At 42.0% G+C, this 14,139-nt stretch overlaps 1 protein-coding gene across 1 annotated transcript in view; it reads right to left on the bottom strand.

Annotated features, from left to right (window-relative positions):
- DPYS (dihydropyrimidinase) overlaps positions 1-14,139 on the bottom strand; it is an 80,323-nt gene that overhangs the window by 4,536 nt on the left and 61,648 nt on the right. The window contains exon 8 of the mRNA XM_078441961.2: positions 8,279-8,486. Coding sequence (XP_078298087.1) covers positions 8,279-8,486 — 208 coding nt within the window. The remainder of the gene's footprint in view (positions 1-8,278; positions 8,487-14,139) is intronic.

Below are 14,139 nucleotides of genomic sequence, written 5' to 3' on the forward strand. Positions count from 1 at the left end.
CCGTCCAGGATGCTTTAGCCCTCCCTGACACATCCACCACCCTGTTTACCATGGTTTCCTGTAATTATCTGTTTACTCATCTATCCCTTCCAGCAGATTCAGGGCTGGGGTACTGCTCTGTTTTTCCATAACAAGTACTCAATACACAGTTGATCAATTTCTGCCCAGGGTATGATGGGAAGGAGATCCCCATCTGAGCTTTGTCTCCTCCTTGTGTGGGTCATCCTGGCCTGGGGTAACTCCGTTTCCCTCACACTCCTTTGCTGTGTTTCGCCGTTTATCTGTTCTCTAGGCTGCCCTTCCTCTTTGGCCGACTGTCTCCTGTGGGCAGGCCTCGGCTCACCTGGTTGTCCACGAACCACCTTCTGGCTGCTCAGTCACTTCACTAGCAGTGCCACTAGGCCCCTCGTAGCCTTGCTGGTCACTCTGGTCACAGTGGCCACCGTGTATCTCTGACCTGACTGGCCAGGTCTAATCTGCACCTGGTCCTGCTCTGTATCTGCCTCTGAGGCTCTGGGTAGGCAGGGCACGATTTCCCGCCAGAACTGCCGTGGGGCATTAACCACCCCTGCCCACGCCGCCGCCTCAGAGACAAACCGGCCCTTTCTGGGGAGGCTTTGCTGCTCCACACTTCACAGCCTTCCGCTTTGATAGATGATTTGACAGAAATCAAAGACAATTCAAGTTCTGGTCCCAAGCCTCCCAGTACTCTCACCTTGTAAAATCTTCTTATCCTTAGAGGTGGGTTACATAAACTCTTTAATGCTAGCCCCACATCTTGTTCATCTTTGTACTGCCTATTGCCCCTGGCATTGCACTCCGTCTATTTCAGAACCTCAGTAGATATTCACTGCGACAAAACAGAGAGTGATGGCACTCGTCTTGCAAAATCTCAAGCCGTCACTGTGTTATTCAGAAGTTCAGTTGCACATGTGTTTTCTCAGTAGACCCAACCTACAACTCTTGTTACTTCTCTCTAGTGACAATAACAGATCTCCATCTGAAGTGTGAAGTGCCCTGCCCTGACATGGCCCCTAGCGTCTGGTGAGACCAATGTGTCATGCTCATGGGTTACCCTAAGTGGTGGGGTCCAAAATAAAGTGGGTTTCGTTCCCTAGGATCTCAGATGAGTACAGTGATTAACACGGACTCCGCCCTGAGTCTCCCAGCTAAACCCATACCTAATTCTTCGCGGACATTTATGGAAGAGCCGGACAAAGAAGCAGAGGGCTCTGGATTGAACAAAGAGGGCAGGTCTCTTCTCTGCTTGCCTTCTCTCCTCCATGTTCTCCTGGTTTTCTTCCTACCTCACCGGCCCCTTTCTCAGGCTCCTTTGCTGGCTCCTCTGCTCCTCAACCTCTGAAGGTTGGCAGTCCCAGAGCTCCGTCTGAAGCCCCCTTTCTTCTTCTCGGTGGCCTCAGACTTATGGTTTTAAATCTACATGTTGCGATTCCCAAATTTTAATTGCAGCCCTGATCTCTCCTAATCTCCAGACTCCTTTGTTCAAGTGGCTAATAGACCTCATCGCAGGGGGATGTAATAAGGGTCTCCAGCAAAATTGGGACTTAGGCACAAGGAACTGTAGGTGAAACGGAAATAGGATTTAAGGTCTTTGAGAACGAACACTGGTGTTATATTACGCCTGTATCCCCAGGGCCTAGGATAGTACCTGGTGCTCGAGAAATATTTGTTAAATGAAAGGTTTCTCAACTGTAGGACTTCTTAGAACTTTTGTATGATATTGGGCAATAGAATCAGTCTGAGAGCAGCATTATCTAAAATTATGTGACACCTTTCTCAAGGTGCACCTCAAGAGACTAGTGTCCTAAAGAGAGAGAGAGAGAGAGAGAAAGAGAGAGAGAGAGAAACTAGTGTGAGACTAGTGTCCTGAGAACGCACCTTCAGAGGGGTGAACTGGGTTGTGGCATCTGTTCCCCTCAGTACAGGTGGGTCAAAATCCAATGATTTCACCCACCACCAGATCTTTCCATCCTGATGATATCACAATCCAATAAAGTGGCTCGAGTGTAAAACTGTGTGAGAGGCTCTCTTAGGTAACATAGGGATCACAGATGGCACCTCGTCTGGCAGGGTGCTGGTGCTTGCGTTGGTAAAGTTCAAAGTTTACAGCATTTAATGATGACTGTCATTATGATGAGTTAATAGACAAAAAAGAGAACTATATCACAATGTGCAGCACTATGAATAAATATGAATCGCAATCATCATTATTATACCCAGGTAATTGCAGAAATGCTTTTTGGTTAGCTGACCAGGGGAAACAGGAAGTTGTAAGTTGATAGAAAATGTAATTGTATTGTTTGCAGAGAGTTGTGTGCTGGGATGCTAGCTTTTCTGAGACTAGGAAGACCAACGGAGAAGAATCCTGGGCCCCAGAGGAAGTTCTGATACCATGCCAAACATGGAGACTAAGAAACTAAAATATCAGTTGAGACAACAGAATTTCCAGATTCCAAACAGCAGGTACTGATCCAATACTTAGCAGTCCAAATGAGCAGCAAATGAAGTCCATGCCTGTCTGGTGAACACTCAGCACACAATGAACTGAGCCCTTCAGGGCTGTGAATCCCTAGGGCACGAAGAACCCCTAGGTTCATTAGAGATGACCTGTAACAGTGAAAACCTGCATTTTGAAAATCTTTTGCAATCCACCAATTATTTCCTTTTAACCTTCAACATATCTGCTGAGCTATTTCTCAAGGACAATGTGACAAAGCTGGGCCCTCTCATTTCAGGGATGGTTCCTCTGGTAATAAGTTTGCCAGCCTGAGGGTAAGTGAACGCCATGTACAGGAAGGCAGACTAGTGGGGTGACATTCTGAGGATGGGGGCAGGTGGCTTTGTGTGTGGGGGGGGAGTAAACTTCCTGATCAGTACACTGCAGCAATAGAGGCTAAGGGGATTGGCTTTGGAGGTAGAAAAATCTGGGTCTGGGTTCTAAGGCGGCCACTTAGTAGCTATGCGACCTCCTTAAGCCTCTGATTCTGGGACACCTTGTGGCTCAGTCATTTAAGGGTCAAACTCTTGATTTCGGTTTAGGTCATGATCTCATGGTTTTGTGAGTTCAAGCCCCATGTCGGGCTCTGCACTCATAGTGCAGAGCATGCTTGGAATTCTCTCCCTCTCTCTCTCTCTCTTTCTGCCCCTCCTCCGCTCATGTTGTCTCAGCCTCTCTCAAAATAAGTAAATAAACTTAAAAAAATGCCTCAGTTTCTTACTTTATAAAATTGGAATACCACTACTTGCCTCAGAAGGTTGTAAGGATTAAACTATGCCAGGCACATAATTGGTTATCAATAAATATTTATTGAATAAATGCTGAGTGGTTAAAGCGCAAAAAGAGAGTATTTAGGAAGTCCCCGTATACAGTGGTGCACTGGTCAATGTCAACAACCAGCGCTGCCTTCCCTTTTCTCAGCAGCCCCCCCAAAGCCCTGATTTATAGCACCTGCCTATTTCTGGGGTGTAAATGCTCCCACCACAGCAGATTTCAGGCTACTGAAGTGACGTCACTGAATGAGGAGCTGGGAAGAGGCACACACAAATGTCTCTCATGAACTAAAATGAGCCGACTCCAACGGAGGTATCACCTTTGATTATTATTAACAATCAATCTGAGGAAATGAGGATACGTGACAGTTACCGACATCCCTTAAATTATTTTCTCTGAGCTACCACATTGAGAAAGACGTTGACAAACTGTTCCTTCAGAAGTGGAGAACACTCATTTCAAGGACCAGATCAGCCATCCATTCAATTTTATCTTATCTAAAAGGCAAATTATGCTTATTGTTGCAAAGCTTTAAAAGTTTCAAAGCTTTGGCACAACTCTGAAGCCATGCATTGCTCCGTGAAGCTATTCCTGTTTCTCTATAAAATGCAATGTGACCCTGATTTCCCAGAATAGATTGGGTTGCTTAATACTGAAAAAAGAGAAAAAGAGATGACTTAAAGCAACTCTGTACTTCCAAATTTGGGTGAAAATTACAAGTCTAAACACACAAAAAATTCTAGAAAAAGTAATTCATTTGAGTTTCACGAGCTATATTTTTTGGGGTAAGGAATTAACAGTATGTAAGTTGATTTTATTCTTTCCAGATGCTCTTGAACATCTAAGTTTTGTTACTCTTTTTTTTTTTTCTCCTTCCTTCATCCCCCAAGAGTCACTTAAGTGACTTTTTATAAAATACTGTAATATATATTTTATTATGTTATATTTATCAAATAGTTTGATGCCTCATCTTCTGATTTAAATTTTTTTCCCTTAAGGATCAGCTGCTTAAATGTTAAAATAAATAAAGAAACAATTCCCAAAAGCTGTCAAATTGGATAAAAATGTTGTTTCTTTCCTTTGAAATTCCTTACTGTATCTGATAACAGTGGTAGGTGCCTGGCATGATGCTGGTAACTTTTGTTAAGTAATAAACTCATGGACAAGAATCAAGCTCACAGATAATTCCACAATTTGGGATGAGTCAGGGGGCAATCTCCTGGGTAAGTTGATTTAAAATTTTTTCTAAGACCTCTAAAACTATAGTCTTTGCTCTTTCTATTTGCAGTTTTTTTTTATTTTTAAAAATTTTTTAATGTTTATTTTTTACAGAGAGAGACAGAGCATGAGTGGGGGAGGGGCAGAAACAGAGGGAGAAAGAGGATCTGAAGCGGGTTCCAAACTGTCAGCACAGAGCCCGATGCAGGGCTCAAACTCATGAACCGCAAGATCATGACCTGAGCCGAAGTGGGATGCTTAACCCACCGAGCCCTCCAGATGCCCCTGCAGTTTGTTTATGCATCAAATTCTTACTATGTACCAAGTACTGGGCATGAGAATATACGATGGTGTCCTTAAGGAACCAACACTCTAGCCAAGTCAGCCAAGTTATGGAGCAGGCAAACGCTGATGTGTCTCTACCACAGAAGGGTAAGGGATTCCTTTTCTTACTTTTCTGCTTGCCTTCAAACTCCTATCCTTACAAAAATAACCAGAATATTTTAAATGGAAACCAAAGCAAGAGCTCTAATAACCTAATGTCAATTTAAAACTAGAATGCCTAACAACTCTCTTTATTAACCTTAGTGTGATATTTTTCTTCTATGAAATTATCTTTGCTTCATGGAGAGAAAAAAATGTTTGAAATGTCTCCAGGCAGCCTTCAAACCTCATTTTATCCATTTTCTTTGATATTTTTCCCACACCACCGTTTTCCAAAATAATGAGTTTCCCCACACTTTGAGTTTCACAATCACTTTCTTCTCTTTTCTTGATGTATGGAGGTCCCATGATACAGCAGGAATCAGAAAGGCCATGTTACAAATCCTGGCTCTTACGTTTACTTACTGCTTATCACAGGGAAGTTATTTAATCTTGCTGAGACTCAGCTTTCTATTTTGTAAAATGAGGTTGATAATATCTACCATATGACTTGTTATGCAGGTTGAGTAAAATAATGACTGTAAACCATCTAGTACAGTGCCTGGCAGATAGTAAGTGCTCAGAACAGCACATGACAATAATGATAACAGCTATCACCTATTGTTACTGCAAAAACAATAATGCCCTTGAATGCCTTAAAAGTTGGTGATATCAGGGGTGCCTGGGTGGTTCAGTAGGTTCAGCACCCCACTCCAGCTCAGGTCATGAATCTCACAGTCTGTGGGTTCAAGCCCTGCATCGGGCTCTGTGCTGACAGCTCAGAGCCTGGAGCCTGCTTCCGATTCTGGGTCTCCCTTTCTCTCTGCCCTTCCCCCACTCACGCTCCATCTCTCTGTGTTTCAAAAATAAATAAACAATAAAAATTTTTAAAAAAAGGAAAAAAAAGTTGGTGATATCAGAAGAAAATATTAAGAAACTAAGATGACTCACAAACAAAGTGAACTCTTGAAAAGGGAAGTTGATAAGAATTTTGCCAACAAACCCTAAAATGACAATTTGGAAAGGATAATTGATGACGCCAGTCATTTGGTGATCTCTGCTGCCTCAAACATTTTCTCTACAAGAAGACAACTTAGGTAACGTCAGCCATTTAAATACAGTCTATCAGGCTTTCCCTGTTAGTCTAGCGCCCCTGTTGGAGAGCATTGGCACTGATGCTGTCTTGAATCCAATTCACATGTGACCTAACCTATCACCCAGTTCTGCTGATTCTGGCTCCTTATGGTTCCCTAACCCAATCCCTTTCTGCTTATACCTTGGATTACTATTACAGCTTCGTGAATGCATAGCCGCCAACAATGTCTCCAATTCAGATTAGTTTTTGAGAGACTATTGTTTTCCAAACCAAATGCTGAATCATTTGTCTCCCATTAACTCATTTAACTCAATCTTTATGATTTACAATATCGTTCATTGCTCACCTGTACAGTTTTTGGAGTCAGACAACCAGAGTTTATGTTCTGGCCCTGCCATATACGAGCTGTATGACCTGGATCAGTGTCTAAATTTCTAAAGCTTGTTTCCTAATCTTTAAAATGGGGGAAAATAATAGTTCCTTCCCTCACAGAATTTTACAGTGAAAGAACTCATGCCCTGACTTGCATTCAGTTAGCATCAGCAAATGTTAGTATTGCTATTATCTATCACACACGTGGTCAGAAACACAGGGGATTCTTACAGTCACTATCTACCTGGTACCTGTCAATGTCAACATTTACAAATTAACCCTAGCAAAATGAACTGTAATCTTAAACATTTTGACTAAAATACAGTATATAAAGAACTATGGCACCCTGAGAATTTAAAACATTCTAGAGTGCCTGTTTACTTAATCAAAGCTTTAGGAAGTGTTAAAAGAAAAACACCAAACAAAACAGGATGAATCCTGTATAAGGGACTCTGAGAATCCACAAGTAAAAAATTTCTCACAAGACATAAGAGGAAAAATCAAACAGACTACATGATCCAAATGGAATGCATTGAAAAACAGCCAGAGAACTTTGGAAAAATAGAAATATATTTTAAAATGGAAAGAAGAGAGAGAAGCCTTAGAATTGATCCAAGGGTTTCAAACTCTACTGTCTCTAGGCCAGATGAGGAACACAGTGAGTGAAGCCTACTGAGTAAAAACCAGAAAGGCAGTCTTAGAAGATCTCGGGCATCCAGCCATGGCCTATTGTCCTCACGTGGGGTCGAGGGCACAGGTTGCCTCCCTGACACCCCAAGTCTAGCAATTTATATGGTTTTCATTTGAAATCTTCTGACATGTTAGTGTATTTAGTAAAATGAATTTTTAAAACAGTGTAAAGTAAACAAAGGTATAAAAACCCATGATACATTAAGAACAAATGTTTCTTTTATACATTTATTACAAACAAAGATTTAGGGAAACTTTGTCATAGATTTGGTCATCAAAAGAGGAAAACAAAGAGACAGAACTAACATTTGACCCATACTATGTGCCTTATATTTAAAACTCTTATTTCAGTCTTAGCAATTTGTTAAGGAGAAAATGTTGCCTTTCTCTAGATCAGACAACTGAGCAGAAGGATGAGAGATCTTGCTGTTGGCCACATAACTAGGAAATGGAAGGGCAAGGTAGAATTCATATTTAGATCTACCTGCTCAAAACTCCACCACTGCTCTCATGGCCATTAAAATGAGCTTTCATACATTCTACTATAAGGAGTGTAATTTTTTGAAGCACCATTCATTGCTAAGCACCATTCATTGCGAGCTCCAAACTCCACCTCCATTTTGCACACAGGCCACGCCTCCCATAGCTGCTCCCAGCCAATGACAGCATGCCATGTAGCTGGTTGACAGGAGACTTGGTTCAAGGGCTGCCCAAGGCCTTGCTCTACCTATCTTAGATTGAATGGTAGACTAGGATGTTTGCTTTCTTTTTTCTCGGTCCTTCACCAGAGTCAGACTTGAATTTCAGTCTGAAGGCTCTCCCAGCACTTTCTGACTCCTTCCAATCTTCTCACACAGGTGTTACCCCTAATAAAAACATGAGTATCTGCTTCCTAGAGGACGCCGACTAACACAATTGCCAAAACTCCCCAGAGACCCTGAATCTGCCTGGGGAAAAGTGACTTGGTCCATGAGGAAACCCTTGGTAGATACACCTATCTTCAAGGGAAAATGCATACATCCAATAATGATTCTCTCTTAGAAAACTGGAATTTAGCTGGAACCTCTCCTCTCAATCCTGACTCCCAAGAATGTGTTAAGGCGAGCATATGTGAAAACGCCAAAAACAACATCCAGAAACAGGTGACGGTTCAGCCCCCGGTAATAACCTATTTCTGCACAACTCACCTGGTCTCGCTGCTTGATCCGTTTGTAAATATACTCAGCAAATGGTTTGCGAGGAATAAACTTTCCATCTCCTGCTATGACACTAAGAACTCCAGCTTCATACACCACTTTGCCTCTGGAAATGGTCACAAGGGGCACCCCGTGGCAAACCATGCCCTCGAAGATATTGAAGTTAACAGCCTGATGATGAGTTCTTGCCGAAATAGTCCTGTTTGTAAAGACAAAGACCCTCCACATCATCACCAGCTCACCTGACAAATATACAATATTCAAAGAATGACTTTAGAAGAAAATTTAGCAACTCTATTAAGCCATATTAAGCTTTATCATTTGAACAAGCGACTTCAAGAATAGAACATAGCATTAACATTTCATTACAAAGTAATTACATTTTCTGAGAGAAAAACCCAATAGATCACTCCTTATGGTGATTAATGAGGATGAAGTGGGTGAAAGGAAGATATTGTCTCTCACGGTTAGATTTTTAAATTAATTTTTACAACACGCATGAGTCTGATGAACACACTGATTCAGTACCCACCCAGCTTTACAGAAGTGTAACTTTTGGCAGATGCATCTGAGGCTTCTTCATTCCCACTCCCCAAATCCCATCCCTGTCCCTCCTTTCCCAGACGGAATCAGAAATTGGTGGTTGTCAAATTGAACTTGGTCGTTATCAAGGAAAATTGTATCTGGAATTTCTTTCCCTTGTCTGAGCAAAACTTGAAAAATTTGAGATGATAAAAATAACAAAGCATGTTAGAATATAATCACTTAGCAGGGTCTATGTCATCTATTTGTATATTCATCATTATTCTTAGTAGTTTATTAGTACGTTCAATCTTATACAATAGGATCGATGACTTCCAGGCTGGATCCTTGAAAGTTGAGTGACTTCTTCCCTAAATCTCATTTGGTGGAAAGGGGCGGGGGTGGGGGGAGTGATCTGGCAGCAGTGAATAACATGAGCATCATCTGAATTCTGTACAAGTCTCTATAAGCCCTCTCAAGATGGATTGAGAAAAGTTCTTTGCTAAAATACCCAAGGCTGGGTCGAAGGAACAGTAGCCCAAGGCTCCTCCAACCCTAATCTGGAAGGATGGAGCTCGGAGATTCAGAGCTTTTGTGTGCTGCCACCCTAGAAATGAACGAGATGGTGCTGGCCTGGATATTGGGTTTCCAACCCTATGGTTGGAATGGTTTCCAACCCTAACATGTCCAAACAGAATTCTTGATTTTCAATGTCTCCCACAACACTCCCACTCAAGTTTGCTTCTCCCTTGAGTTTCTCAACTCAGTAAATGATACTACCATCTGCCTTTCCTCCTCCCTCAAGATATCATTAAGCCTATTGGTTCTACCTCCCCAAAAATAAATAAAGAAATCCCAAACCTGCCCGCTTTGGTAGCTCTCCACTGTTCCCACCCAAGTCCCATGCCACCATCATCTCTCATCTGGACGACCCAACACCTCCTACAGCCCTCTTTGTTTCCCCTGTTACCTTCATACACTCCTCACCACTGTCCACAAAGAGGGGCCTTAAGAACCAACTGACTGATAGAAAAGTTGAAAAGATCACAATGAATAAGAGGTAGATACAAACACAGTAACAATAATTTCAAACACTAAGGAGGAGGGGGGCTACTGATCAAATAGTGATGTTTGATAGGAAATAGGAAAATGAATAAAATATTTAAAGGGTTACTAAGAATAGGATGAGTTATGATGAGTTATGAGTTGGTGATGAAAGATACAAACTCAAGATAAATCTAAGGAACAATATAAAGGAGCTTCAAATCTGCAGGTTAAAGTGTTTTTACGACCATCACAGTCTCTTTGTGATACTTCCATAGTCTGTCTGGGCTGTGTTTTCCTAAGTATCAGTTACACTGATGGCAGAAACTCTCCGGCTTGCTTTGTAAAATGTTACATAAAAATGTCTGGACGAATGCATTAGTAAGTCTACTAAATGGAGGAAGTAAAATGCATAAAAATTCATGCTGAAATGGTTCCTGAAATACAAGAATGGGAGGCAAAAAAGGGGAAGCCCTAAATCATAAAAGTCTATTTTCCCGATGGGAAATTAAAAATTACTGACGCTCTTAGGGAAATAATCTAAGAGAAGAAATAAGCTCTATACACAAAGACTGTCATTGCAGTACTGCCTAAACTATTCAAAATCTGAAGCATAACAATTTTCTAATGACTATCTGGTGGACTATTGGGCATCTATGAAAGCCTACAATTAAGAATATGATAGGGAAGCAAATAAAATGATAATTACATAATAATAAATGGAAAAAAGTTATACAAAGCATGTATATTATATCTACAAGGAAAATACATATGCAGGTAGACAAATACAAAAGGAAATACACAAAGTAAAGTGTTTTTGTGGGCTGGGAATAAATGAATATGCAAAAAAAAGAAACAAATATGAAAGCAAAAGGTCTGTGACAGCAAAATGTCAAATCAGATTTCTCTGCCTCAGACAAATAAAGATCATGACCTTGACTTTCTCAAGGGTTCTAAGAGAAAGAAGACAATTAGGCAGCATCTAAGTGATTCTTTATAATAAGGCATTATGTAAATGAGGTGCAATTAACACAAAATGTAAATTCTAGGCAGTATCACCAGCAGCAAAAAGAATGTGCTTCCACTTATACATCGGAAGGTGTCTGACAGGGTGTCAGTCCTCGCCCAACTCTTGCCTTCCAGCCAGAGCTGCAATTCTCCAGTCTTTTAGGAACTTTCACACTTATGGATCTTGATGCATGCAGTTCTCATCACTCTGATTACCCTCCTCCCTGTTCACATCTGTTCCCCTCCCTTCCCTAAGACTCCACTCAAGAATCCCGGTGCCATGTCGATTACATTTCAATAAAGCAGGTGGTGGAGGGTGGCGGTGGGAAGAGAATCCTGACCCCGATGACCCCCAGCAAAACCAAGTATCTTCCTCTGTGGCTTAGCCCTATCTGAATGCTAAATGATCCAATGATCTCTTGACAAGACCCTCTCTTCCTACTTAGTGCACACTTTAAGACTGAGTCCATGTCGTTTCATCCCCAGCACACAGTAGGTGCTTAATAAATATGTATGAAATGACCAAAAAGAATCGCCACGATTTTCCTTCTGTGTGTTTTATTTCCTGCCTCCACCAACCTCTAGGACGTGACTGTGTTTTGGAAATAGAGCACCACATTACATGAGATAGAAACATCTAATCCCAGAGTTTCATTGTTTACTTAACATTTCTGGTGAGCTGTACCAGTTCATTAGCAATACATAAATAAATGCATAAGGTAAATTGTTATAATTATCATTGTTAATTGCATCTTATCAAGTCATATGAAACGCTTGCTCATCCATACCTAGCAATATTTAGCGATGCCAATATTACCGACAGTTATAAATTCACAGGTAACTGTTGTCACCCCACATCCCTGTTGATAATGCTGGATTAGAGCTGTGTGAGAGCTTGCCCAAGGGTCACTCAGTTTGATAATGAATGAACCTCTAACAGGACAGAATAACTCTCACTTAAGAATACTGGTATATTTGTAATGCTGCCATAAGAAGGTTAAAAAAATTGCGGTGCATTTCAATATTTCATTGTTTTAAAGAAAAATAGAATTCAATATCATCACAAGATTTATAAAATTATTACAAAATGTATCTAAAATCTATTCACCACCAGTGCAGTATGGGAGATGTGGTCCATTGATGGAATGAACACAAGTTCCAAGTCACACAATTGCCTTTGCGAGGATACCTGTTGTTCCTTTGAACATGCTCCCTTAAAGGCAGAGACCTTCTGTTAAGGCAAAAGCCAAGAACATGCCTTCCCAGCCTCCTTTGCAGCTGGGGCCCAGTTATGAGACCTTGTCTCCTCCAAAATAGTGCCCCAGCACCAGACTTTGCATGCGAGCTGCTGACTCAGGATGCAGGTGTCACAGGAACTCATGTTGGTGAGGGTGGAGACAGATAAATCCTGCTTTTAGGGCCAGCTGTGACAGAAGTTTAGCAGCAGAGTCCAACCTTGTTTCATTGAAGCCATCCATGGGAACTGTGCCCAGGGGCAGCACCGTGGCTCTCTCTTGCCCTGTGGTAGGCCTAGAGCATTGGTCCTGGTTGTATAGCCTCTTAGCCTGGTCCTCTGGTCCTTCTGGAGATTCTCTGAGCCACTCAGTGTCCCTTAATACGTTTCCCTTTTGTTTAACTATCTAGAGTAGATTTCTCCTGGTTGCAGTAAGAACTTCGCCAGATACATCTTTTTCTTTCAATATTTGCAGTGTATTTCTGGGACTTTTAGAAAAATCGTTTGTGGTAATCTCAAAAGTATAAAACTGAGGCCTTTCTTGAGCATGAAGCCTGAGCCCAACTGCCCTTCAGGTCTTATCTCTGTAACAGATCCTGAGCAGAGGTGAGCATTAAGCACTGTCTCTTCAAGTCTAACTCAGGCCACTGCCCTGCAAGACACAGGAGCAGACCCATTCGTCCTAGAACTTTACGGAAAAATAATGAAATATTCCCTAGGTTTTCATAAGTTGCTCAAAGGGGCTCCCTCAGATGCAGCCCAAGCCCAGGTGTGAAAGACAAAGTCAGACTCATTTATCCTCCCTTACAAAGCTGGCGGATCTCATGTCACCTGGTGGGCTGGCAGTGCGTGGAACACTGAGAGACCATTTTGGAAGAAAGCAAGAATGGAGGTACCCAGACTCTGGCTAAAAGAGAGATTGAGTCAATGGACTCATTCATCATCGTTGTAAGGTTCAGCAACACTGTGAGATAAATTGGAGCAGGGGTCATGGAAGTTGGAGGTGCATTTGGCTCTTAAGTGGGCCACACAAATAATCCCGTCCTGAGAAATGCAGGGTAGCAAGCACTGTAATTTTGTCCCTTGGCTTTCATTCTCCCTTCCTCTGGTGTCAGCACCCCCATTTTTCTTTAAGCCATCTCTCTCCCTCATTAGAGATAATCTGGTAAGACAGTTAGATATGGTGCCCTGTTCTTACCTAACCAAGGGATGGGCAATTGCCTTCTGTTTCCTAGTAACCTGAATCATTGGCAGAGTGACCACAAAAATTAAAAGTGATTGGTGGGTACAATCCTGATGGCAAACCAATTCATGCTACAGGCTGTCCAAGGCTGCCCTGGGCTCCACCCTTGCAGAGCCCTCAGCATTGACTGTTCTTTTGGTCTGTAAGCTCCTCATAGCCTTTCCACAGAGTGTGCCTTTGCTTAAGTGACAGCAAGTTGGTCACTATGATTTGCAGCCAAAGATTCCAACTGATAAAGACTTTGTCCCTTGGAGAGTAATTCCCTTAACAAAGAGCTCATGGATATCTCCGAGGCAAAGTTAAAAAATTCTGTGATTCAGAAGGAACCTAGAAGCTACGTTCAACCAAATGTGTCTGCAGAACAGATGCAGATGTGGGACGATGCTCTGATTCCATTTGTAAGCAAAACCAAAGAGCTGCAAGATTTATCATCAAATATTTTTTCAAATTTAACAATATGCCAGGTAGCTCAGGAGACTAGCATTTGTGAGAAATCTCTTCTCTGTAATTACTGATTGGATGGCTAGGCTGTTGTCCTGTCTGGGTGGTGACAGGAAGGGTAGGAATGATTAAAACCTTCCCAGCTGGTAAGGGAGGATGGGGTTCCTGGGCCTTTGCCTCTTCATTACCAGATTCACAGGAAGGGTGTTCTCAGTGGTCACTCTGCCCCGAGGGAAAAGCTGCTCTTTGTTAAGCTCGCTTTGAGCCTGTATCAAAGGGCACGTCTCTCTGCAGAGGGGTGTCAAGGTTGTCTTACTGAGTCCCAATTATACACATCTCCAAGGCTCAAGCCGACAGGGA

This window comes from Panthera onca, chromosome F2 (genome assembly GCF_046562875.1).
Source record: "Panthera onca isolate mPanOnc1 chromosome F2, mPanOnc1 haplotype 2, whole genome shotgun sequence".
NCBI lineage: Eukaryota > Metazoa > Chordata > Mammalia > Carnivora > Felidae > Panthera > Panthera onca.